This window comes from Scomber japonicus, chromosome 9 (assembly GCF_027409825.1).
Source record: "Scomber japonicus isolate fScoJap1 chromosome 9, fScoJap1.pri, whole genome shotgun sequence".
Classification (NCBI taxonomy): domain Eukaryota; kingdom Metazoa; phylum Chordata; class Actinopteri; order Scombriformes; family Scombridae; genus Scomber; species Scomber japonicus.
This window is the reverse complement of record NC_070586.1, coordinates 4027864-4037976: the sequence shown is the minus strand read 5'-3', so window position 1 is coordinate 4037976 and position 10113 is coordinate 4027864. Positions and strand designations below refer to the sequence as shown.

General features: G+C 36.7%; 1 protein-coding gene across 1 annotated transcript; it reads left to right on the top strand.

Annotated features, from left to right (window-relative positions):
* The first annotated feature begins 3072 nt into the window (after window positions 1-3072).
* On the top strand, window positions 3073-9109 carry LOC128364312 (GTPase IMAP family member 8-like). Its single transcript, XM_053324854.1, has 5 exons — window positions 3073-3142; window positions 4946-5055; window positions 5215-5279; window positions 6059-6118; window positions 7101-9109. The coding sequence occupies exons 3-5, from the start codon at window positions 5249-5251 to the stop codon at window positions 9107-9109; spliced, it is 2100 nt and encodes a 699-aa protein (XP_053180829.1). The 5' UTR covers window positions 3073-3142; window positions 4946-5055; window positions 5215-5248.
* The last annotated feature ends 1004 nt before the right edge of the window (window positions 9110-10113 follow it).

Sequence of the window (10113 nt, the reverse complement as noted above, 5' to 3'; positions counted from 1 at the left end):
TCCACCAGCAGCCCATCCTGCAATGCATGTTTTACTTTTAATGGCCTTTCAGCGACTTTCTGATGTTTACAAGTCAAGTCAATTTTAGTTGTATATAAGAGTTATTTCAAATAAGGGTAAATATGATGTCATTCATTTAAAAAAATAATTAATCATTGGGCTGTAATAATATGATTTGGTACAGCATGTCTTTTTGACTTGTTTTTTAGTAATTGTTTCTTTATCTCTCATGTTGTTCTGAATGTTATTTGGCTTTGTTTTGATTGTTAGAGTTTAAAAAGTCACTTCACCCTACATCATTTTCGAATATTCAATGGTTGTTAATTTTGCTGTCATTTCAATTTTGCTTTGTTTCTCCTCCTTTATGTTTTATTTGGTCATTTCAACAGTTTCAAAATAAATATAAAAAATGTGATCATCACATTCATAATGTCATTGTTTTGTATAGAAATTATAAATGTTTTCAGGTAAAGCTTGTTGTGTGTAACATTGGGTCAAAATGGTAGATTGCTTCTGGGTTTAAGCCAAATATTGATTTTTTTCTTTTTCTTTTACTGAACAATATTTCATAAAAAGCTTTTGTATTAAAAAAAGCTTTGCCTGAATAGTTTTAATGTATTGTGATAAATCATTTCTTATTGAATGGAGGTTGTTGTTGATTTCTTTTTTCTTTTTTTTTAATCAAAGACTGGATTTTTACATGCTTGTGTTTTTGTTTTGACTTTTTTATTGAGCAATCTGTATATGTATCCTCTATCCTTTTGTCAAGCTGAATAAATGAGACTGTAACTGAACTGACATGAATAGTTTGTTGCATATCTCAGTTTGAGTTTCTCCTCAAACGTCAAACAGAGTCTACAAGCTGCTGATGATCAGTGTCAAACACAAAATGTTTTCTTGGCCAGTATGCATACAAAGACAACTACATATAATTAAACATATTCATCAGATGTTTCTCTCAAGGAAATTGAAGTTTCTCCTTTGTGCTGTTAGCAGCTGCAATTATCCAAATATGCCTGTTTTCACCAGCAACTAAGTTATGCAGGAACAAGTTATGCAATTCAACAAATAACAGCATTGAGTTGATTTTTTATGTTTGTATTGTTAAAGGATGAATAAGTTCACTTATACAATGATAAGTCAAATTATATTTTTCTTAGAATTATTAGAATTGCAATTATGGATGGAAATAAACATTCTGTGTGTCTCTTAGTTAATAATTTATTAAAAGTGTGGATATCAAATACTGCTGTGTTTAAAACCCACCTCTGAGGTAAGCTATCATAAAATATTCTGTTGGGTCGAGAGTTTTCAGCCTCAGTAGACTTCTGAAACACTGTCAGACATTCAACTGAATATTAACTTCACAAGAACCACTGAGCTGAATAAACACCTCTGACAGTCTATTAAAAAATGCTCAAATGTAAAGTGTATTCTGTGCGCCTCTAGTGTGTGTTCAGCGTTGTGTCCAGCAGGTGGAGCTCTAACATCAAGTATTGTGATAAAGGGTTTCACTGCACTCACAGATAAAGTCTCAATGAAAACTGTTCTCAGTGAAGTCTGTGCTTCATCCAGAGTGACAGGGACATTTCTTCTGGACACGTTGTTGCTGACTTTCAAATGTACTATTCAAACCATGGAGCAGCGTAAACTAAAATTAATTATTATATAAATGTGTGTGAGTGGAGGCAGAAATATGAACATCTGGGCTGCTTACTAGCAGTTGTGTAACGCATCTGACCACCGATGCCAAAACATTTTTTCTCCCTCTTTTTGACTTTGCTTTCACTTTCATCGTTTGGCTGATGGCGCAGCGAAAAAACTCAAAGAAGTAAGTAAACTACCGAATTTTCTACAAAGAAAGAACATATAAAGTTTATGTGGTATGTTATTGTAAAATGATCTATATCTCTTGAGTCTATAAATTGATTAAAACTGGTACTTGATTGGTTTGAAGCGGGTTGGGTTGATGGGTTGGGCCGCTTGTAGTTCAGCTGGTAACAAAAACATTGAAAAGAAAAACTTGAATTACCCTTCGCTTTAGACCTTCTTATTCTGTAATACTGCATACTACATCACTCATAATACTGCATTACTTTTACTGTAATACTGCATACTACATCACTCATAATACTGCAGTACTTTTACTGTAATACTGCATACTACATCACTCATAATACTGCAGTACTTTTACTGTAATACTGCATACTACATCACTATAATACTGCAGTACTTTTACTGTAATACTGCATACTACATCACTATAATACTGCAGTACTTTTACTGTAATACTGCATACTACATCACTATAATACTGCAGTACTTTTACTGTAATACTTTAAGACAAAAGATGGAAGTTTGTCTTCCTGACATTACGTAAGAGTCCTGGGAAGTAACTATTGTTTTTAACATCCTGGAAAACTGTGAGCTATACTGGATGTGTTTTATGACTCGTAACAAAATCATATTCATGATGTGAATAGAACGATCATGGTTTGATTTTTGTCTAATGTTTCTGTAGCAGATCAAAACTGTTTTTCAAAGAAAAGTTTAAAATGAAATCCTGAAATTTTCATCTCACAGTCATGTTTTATATTACTCTGAAAACCCCAGAATGCCTCCTGAGCATGTTGATGATGACAGCGGTTGGATGCTACTGACAGTAATGAATCAATGGCAGAAGTAATGACAGTTTGTTGGAGAAGTTAAGTTAGTTAAGTTGATATTCCACATTTTAATTGATTTACATTATAGTACATTGGAGAAATATTCTGCACATGTCAATGTCTTATAACATATGTGTTTTGAGAGACTTTTTAAATGCCATTGCTTTCATAAATTAAGATTATGGTCTAGACCTGCTCTATGTGTGAAGTGCCTTGAGGTGACTTTTGTTGTGATTTGGTGCTATATAAATAAAGATTGATTGATAAAATATCATGCTGCAAACTGAGGCAATCAAAAAAAAAGGCCTGGCCTTATGTAGTTAAAAGTGACCTGGGGAATGATTATTTTGAAAAGAATGAGAATCATTTCATCCTTTTGTGTTTGAAAGGTTTTAAAAGCAGACTGCTGGTCTTCAGTTGAGCTTCTTCTGTTTCTGGCACAGTGACAGACAGGATGGCAGCTGCTGCAATGTCTGGTGAGTAAAGTCAGATTTACAGCGGAAATAACAAAGAACTCAACCAAGTTGTTCAGAGTTATTATGTTTGGGGTCAAGTGGGGTTAAATAATTGGCTCTCATGTCTCCTTGTTGCAGTGACCTAAATTCCATCTGAGCAAAGATTATCTCCATATCTCAGTTGTAAGGTCAACTCTATACCACAAGGTGGCGACACATTATTATATATTTACTGGCACACTGCAGCTGTCAAGATGAATCTATGGCTGTAATATAACATCATAGTAATCAATATCAATAATTTAACTATGTTTTATAGATGACTTTGGCTTTGGAGGGTTTTGACTCAATTAACTGCCAAACAAGGCTATGAGGACAGACATCTTAAATACAATACTTTTATTATTGGCTGCACCTATTATAGCTCATCACTTGTATCTGGGAATATTCCTAAAATGTGGGAAGCAGTGACACTAGTGATCCAAAACCCAATCTCCAAACTGTGATGTTTATGTAAAATCTTACAAACACGTATTAATAATCAATTACATCAATTTCTAGCTGAGTAATGCATTTTAAACCCAGATCAGTCAGGTTTTAGACCTGGACATAGCACTTTGACAGCAGCATGTAAGGTAGTAAATGATATAACCTTTTCTCTAGGTAAGATGAAGTGTTGTATTCCTTAGTTCAATGATTTATCTATTTGATGCAGTGGATCATATTCTTCTCTTGGATAAAATTAGATCAATTGGTTTTGACACAAATGCATGGTTTCATAGTTATCTTACTGACTGAACTCAAGCAATAGTTGGAAATGTTCATCAATCAAACTTCCTTGATGTGACTAAAGGGGTGCCAAGGGCTAAATTAAAAAAAAAGTCCTATTGTGTTTGTATTTAGGGGTGTAAAGCAGGGGCGATTGCTCTGAGACAACAAGGGAAGCTCACCTTCCCCTGAAGTTTCATCAAATAAATTGTCACAACTGTCATATTAAATTCACACTAAAACTATAATTTACATCACATCAAATCTGCACTTGAATGCGTTCCATTTTACAACTATGTCATCCTGTAACCAGCTGTTTATTGCCGACGCTGTTATTTTCAATGAGGCTTCTCCCAACAGCTGTTTTGGGCGGGACAAGCCAGGATAAGACGCTCATTGGATCAGACGCTCTGCTGCTTTATGATGATTGGAGGAAATGTTTGGCGGGCTCAAACCCGTGATAGACAGCTTTGAGAAGGCTGACTTTTCTGAGTGCAGTTTTACCATTGTGGCTTAACTTTCTCGCTAAATCTGTCGACTTTCCAACTCTTCTTAGCAACTTTTTTTTCTCAAAAGCGACTATTGACAAATCTAGCGACTTTTTCTGATGTTTTGGAGACTCTGACATGAAAGCACTTATCCCTGTCCTCAACGAGCAGCGGGTGCTGCCGCGATTCTCTCCCCCGTCTCAAAGCACTCACAGGCGGTCAGGTTCACAGCAGCCTCGCACAGCAGTCCCAGCAGTAGAGAGGAGACCCCACACAAATCATTTTCAGGTGTGTGTTGCTGTGGTTCTATGGCATAGATGAAGCATACAACAGCCTCAATTAAACACTTACTTTATTTGCTACTGCCTCGCTTCAATATGACAAGTTTTATGATGAAGACGTAAAGTGAGCTTCCCCTGTTTAAAACACCAGCAGCCGCCAATTGTGTAAAGATACATTGATCTACATCGATTAAATGATCAATGAGTCAAAAGCATCAATGCAAAATGAAAACATCAATCAGACACTGATTATTATCTTTAAGATGCCTGTTTGTTTGTTTTTTCAGCAAACATATGTGTAGCCAGAGTTGAGGCAAGTCTATCATCAGAGGCTTCAGACAGACGGATACACCTGGCCTGATATGAAACTTCTGACTTCAGTAGAACTCAGTAACAAGTAAGCATTCTTTGCACTTCAGTATATTGTGTGTGTTTGTGTGTGTGTGTGTGTGTGTGTGTGTGTGTGTGTGTGTGTGTGTGTGTGTGTGTGTGTGTGTGTATGTGTGTGTGTGCGTGAATAGGAGAGTTTACACAATATATTTTATTTTTCTTCTAGGTGTTGAAGCCTAGCAGTTGGTCTCCAACTTAGTATGAGTGGTATTATGGCGACTGCAACACCTGGTGAGTCCAGACATTATATCATCACCAAGAAAAACTTGTTTAATGATGATGTGACCAAAACTCAAATGTTTATACATCTCTTAATTTGCTGATATAGTCCGTAAGAGGAACTCCTGCTACACATGGGGCATCACTGTGATCTCCCCTATTCACATAGGAAACATGTGATATATGTGAACATCACTTTTACTTCCTTGGTAAACATGAGAAGGTACCGAGACACACTTTACAATGTTAGCATAAGATTCTTCTCCCCTTATAGTTAGGAATCATCATGTTTGTTGCATTGAATTTCATTGCTCTTCATTAAATTTTTTAAGTTACAAACAAGAAAATGAAACAACTAAACAAGAACCATATATAGCTACAAAATAATGAGTAAATGTCGAACAGATCATAGTAGGGATTTTAAGACAAAACTGAGACATTGATACACCCTCAGACAAAGAGAGATTAGTTTTAACTAAAACTAGGAAAAACACTGCTGTGAATTCCCCATCATTCACCATCAGGCAGCAGGTGGAAGTACTATGTAAGGTATAGTCTGGAAATGTGTCAGATAGTGAGTAAGATGACTAACACTTGCTCACATTGCATGTTTTTAGGACACAGTGTTAGTGTGGAGTTGCAGATGCAGAATAGTCTCAGAATTCTAATAAAGTCAGAATTCTTAAATTCAAATGTGAACTCAAATAAATGTTTTACATATTACCCTAATCTTCTTCCATACCTTCCCTCTTGTAAAAGATTGCATAAATCAATGTTCTGTATCCTTGCAGTGAGCGATTATGAAAAACTCATAAAGCGCAGCAGCAGCTTTCAACTCCTGCCACCTACCAGTGAGTCAAACTGAACTGAGTCACAATTATTCTTGTTGATATTAACAAATACAATTACAGTAATTGTAAGTGCTGGTACAAACTTATTTAATATGTTTAGTATGTTTGTGAGATCACTGATGAATTTGCAAGTTTCAATGAAATTATGGCTGACAGAATTTCTGTAATCCACCTTAAAAAAAAACTATGACTTCCAATGGTTGTTTGGCTGGTTATTAATCCAAGCAGAGTAGAGCAGCTAGCCTCCATCTACAATAAAACACACTGTTCAAAGCCAGCTACTCCACTATGAAGACACAACTCATGGTATGCAGGTCTTGGTAAATTGTTTAAATGCATATGGTAACTGCTAAATGACTTAATTTATTTTTCTCTAAAACCATGTACATCTTAATAAGACATTTGTTGGTGCTTAGAGTCTTTTTGCTGACAATTACTGAGATACGTCTACTATATTAAAAAAAAAGAAATGTAATAAAAAGTAAAACATTTAGAAATGTAGTGAAACCACTGTGAGCTCTGTTTTCTTGTAATTTGTCTTTGTCCCTTTAAATACATTTAAAGTTACATATACTACACTACACTATATTATAACTATACTATACTAAACTACACTATATACTAGACATATCAAATTATCCAAAATATCCTAAAAACCTCTTCTGCAGGATAAAAAACTACCTAATAACAACTCAGACACTGCATGCGGATAAGATGTGCAACCCCTATCAATCAAAACCTGACACCAGGAGTCAAACTGAACTGAGTCAGAACTATTATTATTGACACTAACATCTAAAATGACAAACTCATTGTATTTAATTATTTGCAAGTTTCAAAGAAATAATGGCTGACAGATTTTCCTGAAGTAATTTTAAAAAAGCTGCAACTTTCACTGGTTGGTTGACTGCTCGTTAATCCAGTTTTGTTGTATTCAGATTTGTTTAGAGTTGTATTTTCTAATTCATTGTTTTGTTTCCAGTGTCTGAGCAGAGTGTTGTTCTGTTGGGGAACAGCTGGTCTGAGAGGAGTTCAGTGGGGAACTTCATACTGGGAAAGACTCAGTTCAACACTGACAAAGAACCAGACTGCTGTCTGACAGTCAGAGGACAGTTGAAGGAGAAAGACATAATTCTCATCAACACCCCAGATCTGCTGCTTCGAAATATCTCTGAAGACAAACTGAGAGAACATGTACAAAACTGTGTGAGACTCTCTGATCCTGGACCTCATGTGTTCCTGCTGGTTCTACAGCCTGAAGACTTCACTGAGCAACACAAATTGAGACTGTGCAGAGTTCTTCAACTCTTCAGTGATCGATCATTTGATCATTCACTGATACTGATATCAACACCCAGAGAGGAGAGTTCAGGTTTCTCAGAAAACTACATGAACTATCCACCCTTAAAAGAGATGATCAGAATGTGCCGATACAGATACTTGAAGCAGAAGGAACTTGAACTTCCAGAGCTGTTAACACGTTTGGATCAAATTGTAAAAGAGAACAATGGAGATCATCTGAGCTGTGATGATGAAGATGCTGGTTTAACCATGACACCAAAGTCTGAACACATCAAACCAGCTTTAAACCTGGTTCTGTGTGGGAGGAGAGGAGCAGGGAAGACTTCAGCAGCCAAGGCCATTTTAGGTCAGACAGAGCTTCATTCAGTCTCCAGCTCATCAGAGTGTGTTAAACATCAGGGAGAGGTGTGTGGACATCGGATTTCTCTGGTGGAGCTGCCTGCCTTGTATGGAAAATCTCAGGAGGCAGTAATGGAGGAATCATTCAGGTGTATCTCCCTCTGTGATCCAGAGGGTGTCCATGCCTTCATCTTGGTCCTACCTGTGGGTCCCCTCACTGATGAAGACAAGAAAGAGTTAAAGACCATCCAGAACACATTCAGCTCTCGAGTAGATGGCTTCACCATGATTCTGTTCACTGTGGAGTCAGATCCTACAGCTCCAGCTGTTGATGACTTTATAAAAAAGAACAGAGACATCCAGGAGCTCTGTCAGAGCTGTGGAGGAAGATATGTTGTTCTCAACATCAAGAACAAGCAGCAGATCTCTGAGGTGTTTGATACTGTGGAGAAGATGAGAGATGAAGGATCCAGATGCTTCACAAAGGAGAAGGTTACAAGACATAAAGCTGAACCGCAGAATGCGCCAAATGATGATGAAAATCAGAGCAGAGAGAGTCTCAGGATGGTGGTGATTGGAAAGACTGGAAGTGGGAAGAGTGCAACTGGAAACACCATTTTGGGAAAAAAGCATTTTAAACCCAGAATAGGTCCAAAGCCAGCGACCAAGTCTTGCGAGAAGGCAACCGGAGAAGTAGATGGACGTCTCGTCACTGTGGTCACCACCCCTGGCTTGTTTGATACGACTCTCTCTGATGATGAAGTTCAACAGGAGTTTCGACAATGCATCAGCCTGTTGGCTCCTGGACCTCATGTGTTCCTATTGGTGCTGCAGATCGGGAACTTTACTGAAAAAGAAAAAGGCTCTGTAGAGCTGATCAGGAGGGTTTTTGGTGAGAAGTCTAGAGATTTCACCATAATTGTCTTCACCAGGGGAGAAGAACTGGTCGATCAGTCATTTGAGAGTTACATTGAAGACTGTAATGACTTTGTCAAACAACTAATAAAAGAGTGTGGCGGTAGATACCAGGTCTTCAACAACAAAGATCACACAAACCGTACACAAGTCAGAGAGCTGCTGACTAAGATTGAGAACATGCTGAAACAAAATGGCTGCAGCTGCTACAACACTGAGATGTTCCAACTGGCAAAAGAAGCAATTCAGAGAGAAGTGCAGATCAGTGAAAGAAAATTTGAAGATCTGCAGGCAAAAATATCTGAATTGGAGAGATCTAAACAACAAGGCGAAGAAAGTAATGTGAAAATGGAGGAGCAAATAAACAGACTGAGAGAAGAACTGGAAGATGTGAAGAAAAAACGTTTTAACAAAAACAAATGCAACATCTTGTGATGAGTGGGACAACCACTATAAATGACAACTGACTGATACAAATTTAGTAATCAGATCATATTCACTTTGATTTTTATGATGACATTTATTAGTCATTATTTAATCCTGAGGGGAGTTTATGAGATTTACAGCAAATAAGTGCTAAATTGCTCATTAAGTCTTTTTCGCATCCTTTTTTGGTGTATTAGCTTTTTGTAAATACAATTTTCATGAACACCACTTAATTTTTCAGGTGACATTTTGTATTATGTATGATTTTATGATATGACGATTCTCTTTTTATTTCCCATAACAATGTAATATTCAGTGTGCTGGTGTACAAAAAAGATGCTCTGTTGATGTTTGATACAAACTGCATTATGAGCTTCACAGTTTTTAGTTATTACCTGCTGTTATATTGTAGCTTGTGTTCATGTATTATTTTGTCCACCTGCTGTATAATCAGTCATTTCAGGTGGTTGATGGTTTATTGTAAAAGGGATCCTCTATGATCCATTAAACTTCTGCGTTTTAGACTGTTGTGTCCAGCAGGTGGAGCTCTAACATCAACGAGTGAGGTAAAGTCTATTTTCCAGCTTCTCTACTGCAGATCTGATTGTATCTGACTCTAATAGACTGTTTTCATCTCATGTTCTGTTGATGCTTGTATTACTGAGAGTGTCAAATACTTTAAGGTGGTTCAGGTTGGATTTAATATTGCAGAATGAAGATATAATATACCATCAGACAGCACTACAGTAGTGTATAGTTTTCATTATTGTGACATAAGCAGGTATTTACGTGAAATTTTGTTATGGTCAACAAAAATATATGTGTATACAACTCTTTATCCCTGTTCATATTACAGTTACTGAACATCTCCAGTATATTGATTGGTTCAGTATGTCTACGGGAGTATATTGAACCATATTTCATTTACCCTGTCCACATTTCTCTTCATGGTTTTGTCATTTAAATAATTTTACTGTTGTGATATTTTTAAAGATGGCTTGTGGTCAAAACTT

Excerpts from the sequence above, each read along its gene's own strand:
- LOC128364312 (XM_053324854.1), top strand. The coding sequence starts at position 5,249 with ATGAGTGGTATTATGGCGACTGCAACACCTG. Across the intron at positions 5,280-6,058 it reads TATGGCGACTGCAACACCTG|TGAGCGATTATGAAAAACTC; the intron begins GTGAGTCCAGAC and ends GTATCCTTGCAG. Across the intron at positions 6,119-7,100 it reads TCAACTCCTGCCACCTACCA|TGTCTGAGCAGAGTGTTGTT; the intron begins GTGAGTCAAACT and ends TTTTGTTTCCAG.